General features: G+C 43.9%; 1 protein-coding gene across 1 annotated transcript in view; it reads right to left on the bottom strand.

Moving 5' to 3' along the window:
- The window catches only part of LOC109936146 (phospholipase D1), an 83185-nt gene that overhangs the window by 45375 nt on the left and 23897 nt on the right, over positions 1-13913 (bottom strand). The window contains exons 10-11 of the mRNA XM_048604541.1: positions 12870-13089; positions 8901-9011 (exon numbers count right to left, since the gene is read on the bottom strand). Of these exons, the coding sequence (XP_048460498.1) occupies positions 8901-9011; positions 12870-13089 (331 nt within the window). The remainder of the gene's footprint in view (positions 1-8900; positions 9012-12869; positions 13090-13913) is intronic.

The raw sequence follows: 13913 nt of genomic DNA, 5'->3' as shown, positions 1-13913 counted from the left end.
CTGCACTGACCCAGACATGAGCTGAGGCCTGCACTGACCCAGACATGAGATGAAGCTTGCACAGCTCTCAAGCATAGTTGATTCAGCTACACTGCAGTTACAGAGTGAGGCCTGTCTGTGCACAGCCAAATGTTAGGTCTGACGCTGATGGATATGACATCTACTCTTAAATGAGTAGAAACTATGCTTAAATGTTTTAACCAGAAAATATACGTACAATCACACTTCAGATTGGCGTGCAGGCTCTAATGGGCTATTATCAGTGTGAGTTTGAAAAAAACCAGCACAATACAGAAACCCACAAGCAACAGCATCTCGGCAAAGATAGAAGAACCATCCAAGAGCAGGCCGAAAAAGCAGCGAGATTGCACACTGTCAATTGGTTCAATTCAATTACAAACCTGTGTGTTTTAATTAAATCTTTGGCAAGTATGGCAGTCATCTGGGTTCAACTTATATGCATTAATATTTAAATTCCATTTGTGCTGAGCAGAAATGCAAAAGCAGCAGGATAAAGCTTGACGTGTCAGAGAGGGGAGGGAGAGAGGCATGCAGGAACTGAAAGCATGGAACTGGTGGTCTAGCTGGGAAATACAAGGTCGCCCAACATTGTGAGTGAGAGGATGCAGCCAGACTAGCCAGGATTTTAATGTTGTTAAAACTTAACCAATGCGTTTTGAATTCTGACTTCTTCAGTTTGTGAACTAACACGCAGATTGTACAAGTTCTCCCCTGCAATTAAAAAAAACACTTCAGTATAGAGTTGGAATAATCACACAGCGTAGTTCTTTCTGTGTTGACCATCTATCGCTCTCTATGAGAACAACACAGATCTACAAACCCAAAAGAAGAAAAAAAAGTGGACAAGGTGGAATAAAGCAGTCACTGACTGAAATGGATCCTGGTATGAGAGACACTGCAATTATAAAATCTCCACACCTCCAAACTCCTGTGCATCCAAATCAAAATCAATCCACCAGAGGTGACTTTGCCCTCTGTCTGCAATGCACCCCCTAAAATCCTTTTCCTTTAAAGCCAACCATGTTGCCCACTCCTCTCCTAATATCTTATGCGATGTAGTCTCAAATCTTGTTGGGAAATTGTGACTGTAAGGCACTTTGTGGTGTTTTACTGTTAAGTGTGTTAAGTAAATTCCAAGGACAGGTACAGCACAGGGCTAGATACACAGTCAAGATCCCTCTACTCTGTCCCCATCAAACATTTCCAGGCAGGTTCAGCATGGGAGTAGAGACAGAGTAAAGCTCCCTCTATACTGTCCCCAACAAATATTTCCAGGACAGGTACGTCACAGGGTTATATATAGGGTAAAGGTCCCTCTACATTGTCCGCATCAAATATTCCCAGGACAGGGACAGCATAGAGTTAGATACACAGTAAAGCTTCCTCTACACTGTCCCCAAACATTTCTAGGCAAGTTTAACACGGGGCTAGATACAGAGTAAAGCTTCCTTTATACTGTCCCCATCAAACATTCCCTGGACAACTACACAGCATTAATACACGGTAAAGTTTGCTCTACACTGTCACCATCTAACACTCCCAGGCAAGGTACAGCAAGGGCTGAGACACAGAGTAAAGCTCTGTCTACACTGTCCCTGTCAAACATTCTCAGGACAGCCAGAGGCCAGGCTGAAACAGGGTAAAAGTCTTAACTTCATGTTCTGTTGTCATTATGAGATTTTAAAGTTCAGTTTGTTGCAATTTACTGTGCTATTGTTTGAATGGTTGGAGCCTGGCTTTTGGGCCCCTCTTTGTGGTGTGAAAGAATCATCTGTGTGTTCCAGAATATGTCATAAAGCACTGTCAGAGTCCCATGCTCACACTGAAGTGACTATATACCTGCCCTCTTCTCCCATTGACTGGAATTATGTGTTTTATTCTAAAAGCTGACATTTCAGTTGGGACTGAGTAGAGTTGTGACAAGGTCGCTTTGTACTGAAACACAGAGCCTGCTGTGTGCTCGGAGCCAAGGAGCCTGCCTTGGTGGAGCTTTTCTTCCAAGAACTACTTAATTAATTGATCCCCAGCCTCACAATGCTGTTTCTGTTCAGGGTGACAGGGAGATTAAACCTTCTCTCACTATTGAAACATGCTCCATACCACTTATTAACTTCACACAAAGTTTTAGTCAAAGTTTGCTGAAAGAGTACCAAGTTTATTCCAGGTAAATCCTAATTGATAACAGCCACAGCAAGCTGAATTTATACAGCACCTTTAGCATGACAAAATGTCCCAAGGTGCTTCACTGGAACAATCGCCAAATTAAATTTGATCTCAACCTACTTAAAGGAGGTATCTGAAATGAAAACAAACTCAGCAGATCTGACAGTTTCTGCGAAGAGAGAAAAAGAGTTAATTTTCAAAGCTAATGACTCTTTGGAATGGAAGCGAATTTTTCTGAAGAAGAGTCATATTGGACTTGAAACATTAACTGTGTTTCTCTCTTCACAGATGCTGCCAGACCTGCTGAGTTTCTCCAGTGTTTTCCACATTTATCTCCTATGTCTGCAGTATTTTACACTTGTTTTAAGGAGGTACTGGGACATGCAGACGTCAGTCAAAGACAAAGACTTCAAGAAGCTTCTAAGCCCCATTCCAGACAGTCAATGGCACAGCCTGAGGTGGGACTTGGAGATGGAACAATGATAATGAGCAGGAAAACAATTAATCTTAAGAAAACTGCCAGAAAATGCCAGAACTGGATCCCCAAATGGAGGTTTACAGGTGTTGCAATGGCCTAGTGGTATTATCACTGGACTATGAATCCAGAGACTCCAGGTAATGTCCTGGGGACCCAGGTTCAAATCCCACCATGGCAGATGGTCAAATTTGAATTCAATAAAAATCTAGGATTAAGATTCCACTGGTGACCATGAAACAGTTGCCGATTGTCAGGAAAAGGCTATCTGATTCACTCACACCCTTTAGGAAGGAAATCTGCCATCTTTACCAGCCCATCTGTGACTCCAGCCCCAATAGCAATGTGGTTGACTCTCAACTATTAGGGATGGGCAATAAATACTGGCCTGGCCAGTGATGTCCACATCCCATGAATGAATACTTAAAAAAAAAAGCTCATCGTGATGCAAAACCCTAAACTGAAGCAGATTTGATGCTAAATTGGAAAAAGTCAGAAATCCTGGGCAAGTTCATACATGAGTTGGGTGTCACTTTGTAAACTGCGCAGGTTGGTTTTCCTGAAAATGCAGGGAAGTTCTTCCTCTGGCAGATGGATGAGAAGACAGGCCACGAAAGTTCAGCCTGCAATGTTAATGCAAATAAACTCTCCACGATGATACAAAATAAATACAAATGCTGTCATTACAAACAGTTTGGGGAAAGAAATATGGAAATATAAACAGATGTTGAGATAAGATTTGCATGACTTTGACATTTCCTTTGCTTTTTCTTACTAAATAATTTCTCGCCCCTGAAGCTTTAATTCTTACTTAGGCCTGTTACCGTGGTCACTACAGGTTGTGGACTACCTCAACCATGTCACAAGGCCTGAGGCGTTTGGCTACTCCATCCATCTGCACTGCCCAACTTTCAAGAGTTTCCAGAATATTCTGTTTTCACCTTGAGCCTGGAATTGTTTCAGCGCCGGGAGCAATGAGTGACAGGACCAGGAACAAGGGGGTTAATTCTATGAGGAGATGCTGGACAGGCTCAGTCTGTATCTGTCAGGGTAGAGTGTGTGACAAGTGATCTAGTACACATACAATCCTGAAGGGATTGAGCAGAGAGAACATGAGGAGGATGGCTCGTGTTGTGGGAAAGACTAAACTTGGGAGTACAGTTTAAGAATAAGGGGTCTTCCTCTTAAGGCAGAGATAAGAAGAAATGTTTTATCTGAGAAGGTCATTAGGTTGTGGAATTCTCCTCCCCAGAATGTAATGGGGGCTGGGTCATTGGATTTATTCAAGGCCGAAGTCAATAGATTTCTCATAGACAAGGGGGTCAGCAGTTAGTTGGGGGAGCAGACAGAAAAATGGAGATGAACCACACCCAGACCAGTAATGAATATACAGGCTTGAAGGACCAAATGGCCTACTCCTGCTCTTCAGTCATATGTTCCTGCGACGCTCCAACCAGGGGTCTGGACCGCACACAATTCCTCACCAGGTGACCACACAGTCATACTCACCAATGAGGTACACACTTTGACAGGTTGGATCCTTTCTCAATTCCCTCAGATCTAGTCTTTAACCCTTCCATGTCATGTCTGTAGGTTGCCCCATGGCAAAAGCATTCGAAAACACACAGTCAGGTTATCAAACATACATGGGGGACTGGTGCATCCTAGGGCTATGGAGACTCAGTCTTTGAGAATGTTTAGGGTAGAGATTGTTAGATTTCTGATTACCATTAGCATACATGCTCCAGGGGATGAAGTGCATAAAAGGCATTGAAGTATGTGATCAGCCATGATTATATTGAATGTTAGGGCAGTTTTGATGGGCTAATTGGCTTTCTCTTGATCCTATGTTCCTCAGTACCACCTCCCTCAAACCCTCCACTGCCTTTGATTTGTCACATTGTTTTTGTCTAGAATCCAGTGGTGAATGAGCAGAATTTTCCTCCAATTAATCATTGGAAAGACAAAAGCTAGCATCTGAATCCCTGTTACAATCGTTGTTTCCCAGCACTGAATTGAGTCACGAGCTTGGCAACCATTTGAAGTTGATACAGACAGCTCACTTCCTTCATGTTCTAAAAAGCCTTTAGTTGAATTTCCAAACCCATAATAAAATAAAGTACTGCAGATGCTGGAGATCTGAAGAAGAAACAAAAATTGCTGGAGATACTCTGCAGATCTGGTAGCAATCATGGAGAGAAGGCAGAGTTAAAGTTTCAGGTGATGAATTGACAAAAGGTCACTGGACCCAAAACACTGACTGTGTTCTCTCCACAGATGCTGTCAGATATGCTGAGTTTCTCCAGCAATTTCTGTCTTTGTTCCAAACCCACATCAAGTCTCTAAGACAAGCTATTTCCAAATCTGTAGATCCACCTGACCTTTTCATTCCCTCAGCTTATCTATTTTTGGAATTTTCCTTCCTCCAGCTCCTTGTTATTTCTGAACATCAATTTCCTAATGAATTCCTGGCTGACATCTTATCTTTCACTTCTGTGTGACCTGTATTCCATTCCAAATTCTGCTGACAATATCCTAACACACTCCAAGTCCTGTTCACACACCATTCCCTTGTTTGGCTCCCAATTTCGAAATGATAAACCATGGTCTCTCTGCTCTGTAACCTCCTCTAGCTCTCCAAGTTATCTGCCCTCCTCCAAGCAGACGTTGGCACCTCCCAGGCATTATTGATCTGTCACTGGTGGTCATGCTTGCAGCTACCTGGAGCCTGAATTCTCAAATTTACTCCTCAAACATAGAGTCATAGAGTTACAGAGATATATGGCACGGAAACAGACCCTTCCGTCCAACTCGTCCATGTTGACCAGATATCATATATGAATCTAGTCCCATTTGCCAGCATTTGGCCCATATCCCTCTAAACCCTTCCTATTCATATACCCATCCAGATGCCTTTTAAAGGTTGCAATCATACCAGCCTCCACAATTTTCCCTGGCAGCTCATTCCATGTACGCACCACCCTCTGTGTGAAAAAGTTGCCCCTTAGGTCCATTTTATATCTTTCCCCTCTGACCTTAAACCTATGCCTTCTCGTTTTGGACTCCCCTACCCCAGGTAAAAGACCTTACCTATTTACCCTATCCATGTCCCTTGTGATTTTAAAAACCTCTATAAGGTCATCCCTCAGCCTTCGACAATCCAGGGAAAATAGCTGCAGCCTATTCAGCCTCTCCCTATAGTTCAAACATTCCAACCCTGGCAACACCCTCATAAATCTTTTCTGAACCCTTTCTAGTTTCACAACATCCTTCCTATAGGGAGGGAGACCAGAATTGCATGCAATGCTCCAAAAATGGCTGAGCCAATGTCCTGTACAGCCGCAACATGACCTCCCAACTCCTATACTTAATGCACTGACCAATAAAGGCAAACGTACCATACACCTTCTTCACTATCCTATCTACCTACATCTTCTTCAATCTTGAAGACATTGCTTCTAACCTTCCACTGTGATGGAGATTTTGTTAACTAGTTTGTTAGGTATGATCCTCCCTCTGACAAAGCCATACTGATGATCACTGATCAAACCTACCTCTCCAAGTGGAGATTAATTCTCTCCTTCAGAATTTTCTCCAGTCATTCCCCACTACTGATGTGAGACTCACTGATATATAATCTGATCTATAATTGCCTAGTTTACCCCTATCATACTTGTTGAAAATTGAAACCATATCAGCTGATCTCCAGTCCTCTGGCACTTACCATGTCACCAGAAATGACTTAAACATTCAGGTTGGAGACTTTGTTATTTCTTCTCTACAGCAGCCTGGGATACAACATATCTGGACCTTTTTCTAAAATTTATTCATGCGATGAGGGCACCGCTTCGCAAGCATTCATTGCCCATCCCTAATTGTTAACAGTCAATCATATTGCTGCGGGTCAGGAGTCACACGTAGGTGGTGATAGAAGGCTGTTTGTATGACTAAAGGCTTGCCCACAGTTCCTGAAGGTGTCAGGACAGGTTAAGTGGGTAGTTCAGAAGGCATACAGGATACTTGCCTTTATTAGCCAAGGCATGGAGTATAAGAGCAGGGAGATTACGTTGGAGCTGCACAGGACTTCGGTTAGGTCACAGCTGAGTACTGCGCGCACACTTCGCCTCCAAGCGATGTGATTTCAGTGGAGGGAGTGCAGACAAGATTCACCAGGATGTTGCCTGTGATGGAGTATTTCAGCTGTGAAGAGAGGCTTAGATAAGCTTGGGTTGTTTTCTCTGGAGCAGAGAAGGTGGGGGTGAGGGGCCTGATTAAGGTGAATATGATTATGAGGGGCATGAACATGGTGGGTAGAAAGTAGCCAGTCCTCATAGTTGACGGACCAATAAGAAGGGGAATAACTTTAAGGTGAAAGGCAGGAGGTTGAGTGGGGAGTTGAGGATAATGTTTTTTCATCCAGAGGAGAATGAGTGTCTGGAGTGTAGTGCCTGGGAGGGCAGTTGAGGTGGGTAAACTTTAAAAAGTACTTGGATGGGCACTTGAAGTGTCCAAGGCTATAGGGCTAGTGCTGAAAAGTGTAAATTTAAAGTAGTTTTGGTGATACAGACTTGATGGGCCAAAGGTCCTGTTTTGTACTGTGTGCTTCTATGATTCTCAATGCAAATCCTTTCTTTCACATAATCACTTCAAGAAAGGGAAAGGGCCTATGAGAGTGTGGGGGCCTCGTTTAAGGCAGAAGGCTAGGCTTTGAGGATGGGCAACAATTCAGGAATTCTTTCTAGATTTCCTTTGGATTTGTAAATCATTGCTACAGACCATTTCCTCTCACCAATGGCTGTGATCCTGAATGGTGTTATCTTCAAAGTGGCTGAAAGTGGATGACTGGAGTGACGGTGGTCACTATGTGAGTTTAATTAAACAATCACCTTTGAACTGACCTGTGTTTCCCTATAATCTGTAGATAAATTTAGGGTTCTTTAACGTTATTTCCAATTCCATAACTATGCATGCACTCAGACGGTCTGATTTTGTGCCTACTTAAAACATTCACTGCTAAATGCAAAGTTCTCGGATCGTATATCAGCTGCAAAGCCTAGAACTGATTTGCAAGCGATAGTTTGCAAACGTTGATGTCACCTCCTATCTCTGAGTCTGTATCTGTCTGTGCTGATAACAGCTAGTTTCCCAGAACCCAACCACACTGGAAGATGTTTACTAAATAACCATTACTTTTCTGAAGAAGTAATCTATGTAAACTGACAAAGTTGTGCCTTCAATTTCTGCTTTAGGGACTTCTGTGGATAAATTAGGCTGACACTCCAGTACAGTGGAGTAATGCACCGCTGCACTTTCTGTAGGTGGTACAGTTTGGATAAGGGCTTTTGGCTTTACAGCATCTGGAAATTTCCAGAACAATGCTGGTCAGTTGGGGACTCTAGTCCACTTTCATTGCTTAGCTAACAGCAAAGCATTATCAGAAATTGCTGGTAAAGCTCAGAGGTCTGGCATCATCTGTGGAGAGAAATTGGAGTTAACGTGTCCAGTGACCCAAAATGTTAACTCTGCTTTCTCTCCTAAGATGCTGCCAGACCTGATGAGCTATTCCAGCAATTTTTATTTTTGTTTCTGATGTACAGCATTGGCAGTTCTTTCAGTTTTTACCAAAGTAATATCTCTAGTCATCGGCTTGTCCATTGCTCGAGCATCGTTCTACACAGGACTGTTACACAATCAGCAATGTGATCACAATCAGATCAATTACTTTCTGTGATGTTGGATGAGAAGTACATATTGGTGATGGGACAGTGGGGACAACACCCCGGCTCTGTTTCTAATTGTGCCACAGATTATTTGACGGCCAGCTGAATGATGGGCAGTCTCATCAGAAAGGCAGCACCTCCAATAGTGCAGGAATCCCTCCGCGCTGCGCTAGCAGTGTCTGCCCAGATTCTGTGGGCAAGTCCCTGTTGTGGGACTCGACTCCATGACTATCTGCCTCACAGGTGAGGGTGCTACCAAGAGAACCAGGGCTTTCAGGGTGAGGGTTGGACTAGGCTGTGATTTATCATACCACACGTTCAGGTCAACTGTATTCACTGCCTCTCACTCTGACAACAGGAAGAGACAGAAGTAGAAGCTGTCCACCGCACACCAAAGCTGAAGCACCCAAGCACCGCTGCCCATTGCAGATAAGAGTCACAGTCTCCCCATTGGGAGTAGCAAAGCTCTGCTGGAAGACCAAAGGGAAAAAGGAAAAGCATTGCTCGCAATTTTAACTCACCGTTCTCCGATCGAGAGGGGCCGGGATTACTGGTACGGTGATACAATCTCTTCAAGTTGGGCAACCTATCCCTGATTAAGTTCCATTGGCTGTTGGAAGAGTTAAACCAACCTGCAGAGAGTCATAGGGCAGCTTGTCTGCGGCTGTGTTCATAGAATTTACCAGCTCACCCCATCCTGATGCTCCTCCCTAGGGACAGTTCTCAAACCCACTTTGACCCAAACCCACCTGCTGTAAAGGATTGAACGCAACACCATCCTTTTTGCCTCATGAGGAGAGTTTTGGTACAAGTTGAAAGCAGCTGCTGTCCTGAGTCAGGCCTTAGCCCTTGACATTGTGTAAAAGGCAATTTTTTTTTAAATGATGGAATAAAATACAAGAATGTTTCCAATTATGCCATGTGTCACAGCCGGTATGTAATATACATGCAAGAAACACGCTCGTGAGATAATACCATATCATGACATGTGACCTGATCAATCATAGAATCCCTACAGCATGGAAACAGACCCTTCGGCCCAACAAGTCCACACTGACCCTCGGAGCATCCCCACCCAGACCCATCACCCTATAACACACCTAATCTACACATCCCTGAACACTACGGGCAATTTAGCATGGCCAATCCACCTAGCCTGCACATCTTTGGGCTGTGGGAGGAAACTGGAGCACCCGGAGGAAACCCACACAGACACGGGGAGAATGTGCAAACTCCACACAGACAGTCACCCAAGGGTAGAATTGAACCCGGGTCCCTGGCGCTGTGAGGCAGCAATGCTAACCACTGAGCCACTGCGATGTTATAAAAATCTCGGTCTCCAACTTACTGAGGTCAGTTGCAGCATGACACTGACGGAAGTGTGCAACAATTTGTAACCAAATTGCTTCGTACTAGTCCACATATGGTAATACCTGTGATTCTAGTAGGTATCAGAATGTGTAATAAAACTGAATGATTCTTTCATTTCCATGTTATCCACATCTAGTTCTTATGCTACACAAGCCAACATAAAGCATCAGGTACAAATTCCCTGCAGCAGATACAAACCCAACACTGTGTCTACAACAAATCATGACAGGGGAACACATCAGGTGGGTTATCCACAAGACATTCAGCTTCAAAGATTTAAAAGTCATGGCACTTTTTCATGATGGTCAGCTAGGGATCAACGGCTGGGATAGAGGGTGTGGGTTTGAGCACACTCCAGAGATGCGAGCACAGAACCTAAGCTGACAATCCCAATGCAGTGCTGAGGGAAGTGCTGCACTGTCCGAGGTGGCATCTTCCAGATGAGACTTACCCCTAGGCTCCATCTGTCACCTCATGTGAGAGAGTTCATGAATACTATTTCAACAAAGGGTAGGGGAGTTCTCCAAACACTGGAACCCAAAATGAAAACAAGGGGTATGGGTGATATAAAACCAAATTCCTATTTGCCGTGATCCATTTGCCATTACTGCCCAAATCAACTGGTTGGCACAGGACACCAATGGTGTTTTGAAACCTGGCACCAAGTGCAGCTGGATGAATAATCTCCTTGCCATCCTTGACCATCAGCAAACAGTAACCACCTCTGTAAGGAACTCCCCAGTGTAACAAAATAAAATGTAAGTGGCAATTCGGATAAAAATTCCATTCTGTAAACTCCTGTATCTCTGTTCCCAAAGCAAGCACCTCTAATGAAAGGTGTTTAACATAATCAATATTTCTCATACTCAGCAGAATTCCACAGCTAGAATTCTCACAAGTACCTTTGGAATTTTCGTTAGGTACCTGGTGACAGAATCAAACCAAGACAGAATGTCTCAAGACTACAATCATCCTTGTGTTCTATTGCATTGTGAATTGAGATCTGTGTCACACTTTTCTAGCCCTCATTCTGGTCCCTACACCTTAGTCTGATTCACAAAGAGCAAACATATGGATCTGAAATGTTAACTCCGCGTTCGCTCTCTGCAGATACTACCTGAAGAATATTTTCAGCCTTCCCTGTCTCTATTTCAGATTCCCAGCATCCACACAAGTTTGCTTTTCCATAAAGGAATGGAACAAATGGGACAGTAATTTCAAAAGCTGACACAGAGATGATGGATGGAATGCAGGGCAAGATTCTACATGTCTTTTCCTTGTATGCCTCACTTCACAAGTAGATCCATCGGAGGTCAGTGTGCTATAGACATTTCACAGCTATAGTCCTTGTGGCTGCTGTTTTTGGATGTGCTTGCTGATTAAATTCATATTTCCCCTTTTCAAATGTTTTTATTGTTTCATATCCATCAATGTGGTCAGTTTCACAGCATAGAGCCTGAATCTGACTGGGACTGTCCAATTTCACTCGACTGTATTGCGTGGAATTCACGTGAAGTGCTTTCTTTCCCACTTGTCGATCTGGTTGCTTACACTCGGTATCAGTGTTTAATGAGGGACATGTCACTGAAAACCAAAAGATAGATTTCTGTCTTGTTGAGGACGTATTTTCCTGAATCCACTGTCAAAGGATTCAGACCCAATTTCATTTCAATTTGGTATATTCCCTCCTAGAAGGTACAGACTGTCCTAAGCATAAGGGGTTTCAACTCAGAATGAGCCAGGTGCTGCTGAAATTGCGTGATAACGGGATGTAATTTAATCTACTGCAGAATAACAGGATGTAGTTGTGACATGGGTACTGAAAGGCAGAGGAGGCTCAAGGGGCTGAACAGCCTACTCTTAGTACTGATTCGTATGTTTTTCTGGAATTAGAAAGGCACTTAAATCAATTCCTCAGGAGCAGAAGCACGTAAATCCTTTATGTGAGATAAACTTGAGGATCTGCTGCTACCTCTTTTGTAGACAACAAGGTGATTGTTGGTGAGTTAATTTATATTTTCAGACATCACTGCTCTTGTCTGTGTAATCTGTTGTTATATGTTTGCCTTTTGCTGAATTGAGCCTATTGAAGACAAGTTTGTGTGTGCAGAGAAACCCAATGATGGATAAAACAGTAATCCTTTAGTCTATTGTTTAACCTGGTTTATTATGACTTGGAGCTAAGGCTTGGCTTCCCCTGTCTCTGGATGGTGACCCACAGTCTGGTTTGTCAGAGATTACAGTCAGTCAGAAGATACTTGAGACAGAGATCACGACCTTGATCATCATGGCCTTGGCAACTAGAAGACCCTGCATTACCACCAATGCCCCTGCCAACCCCTCCCCTTATCCCTAAAACTCACCTCACAGCTACTGGCAAGATTCAGTCTATTTTTCTCTGTCTTAATCTCTGCAGTTAAACCAGAAAAAGTCATGCTGTCCACAAAACACTCATTTTCCTCAACTTGACTTCTTTCCATCACGATTCTTTTTTACACTCATAAGACAGCAGGTGTTTCAGGATAGTGTGGCCTCTGGTCCCATACCACTGTTTGGATCAAATCCTGTTTGCTCCTCACATCAAATGTTGCCTAACCCTATTTAGAAGAGGCTCAGCCCAGGGTTAAGACACGTCAATCAACAGCCGGTGAATTGGTTAGTTAGCAACAATCATTCCATTTCAGTAAGCTTGGGTAGCAGGTGCGGACGTCAAAGTCATGCAGCCTGACACTGCGCATTCTGCCAGTTGTACATGATGCTCACATGATCTGATTGGATCCTCCTTTACCCATGGTCCTTACAGCACTGAGAACAAGAGCCAGCAGGGTTACACGGGGACCAGAATCGCCAAGATCCCCTGCATGCTGCACACCATCCCATCATGTCCATTCTTCCATTGCTGCTGTGTCCGAGTCCTGGCACTTACTAACCAGCATGGGTACCATGGGTGCACCATCACTACGCATGGGCTGCAGTGGATGATAAAGACAGGTGCCCAACACCTCCTCAAGACCATTTGGACATTCAAAATAAATGCCAGCCTTACTGGTGATGCCCCCATCCCAAAGTAAAATATAAAGAAAGGCCAGCAGCCCCTACCCAGCTATTAAAGCACTTACCATGCTCCGAGCTATCGATGCTACTCACACTGTCGCAGTGCTCCAAGTTCTGTCGTTGCAGTTGTCTGACCAGGCTCAGCATCGGGAAGGATTTTCTGGACTTGCCGATACCCTTCATCCTGGATGGTTCCACCTCATCGTCTCCCTCAGCAGTCTTTTCGAGTGTCACCTTTGCTTTGGTCTTCTGGTCTTCCTCGCCCCCAGCAGGGGTAGTGAATGGCTGTGAAGGCAGCAAGAGTTTCCAGGTGAGTTCGCCATTGCTGTCTTGAGGTCCAATGTCACTGTGATCAGGAAGGGCACCAGGCATTTTTGGGGCAGATTCATTCCATAGGCATTTTAGGCAGCACAGAATTAGGTAAATGCCTTTTGAGTTCCTTCACCTCCCTCTTTCCTACAGGGTTCATGCATTGGGGGGTGGGGTGGTGCATGGCAGCCTGATCTCAAACAGCTTCCTCCCGTCTATTCTTTAAACATGTGAGCTTACACACCAAGTTCAATGCTATCTTCATTCACGCCAGCACCCACATGTATACTTTCAAAGGTGCATATTAATGCACAGACAAGCACATAACACACATGCATATATGTTTATGTTTATGTTTAATATCCACACACACGCTCGCGTACACACACACACACACACATACACACACACACAGTTACAAAAGTGGTAAAAATAAATTATAATTATTCAGCTCCCGTTATCTTAATCATCATTTTAATACCTGCGACCTTTTGTGGATTAAAACTGGTTTGAAAAGAAGAGAAAACCACTTATTTATGTTGGCAGCAGAAGTCACCTGACCAGTTTGAACGAAACTCATAAAATCAAGCCGAGCTAAACTCAAAGATAGTAGGAACTGCAGATGCTGGAGAATCTGAGACAACAAGGTGTAGAGCTGGATGAACACAGCAGGCCAAGCAGCATCATAGGAGCAGGAAGACTGACGTTTCGGGCTTAGACCCTTCTTCAGAAATGGGGGAGGGGAAGGGGGTTCTCTCTCCCTATTTATTTCAGAACCCCCTTCCCCTCCCCCTTTTCTG

Source organism: Rhincodon typus, chromosome 13 (assembly GCF_021869965.1).
Source record: "Rhincodon typus isolate 14 chromosome 13, sRhiTyp1.1, whole genome shotgun sequence".
Classification (NCBI taxonomy): domain Eukaryota; kingdom Metazoa; phylum Chordata; class Chondrichthyes; order Orectolobiformes; family Rhincodontidae; genus Rhincodon; species Rhincodon typus.
This window is presented reverse-complemented; position numbering and strand designations above follow the sequence as displayed.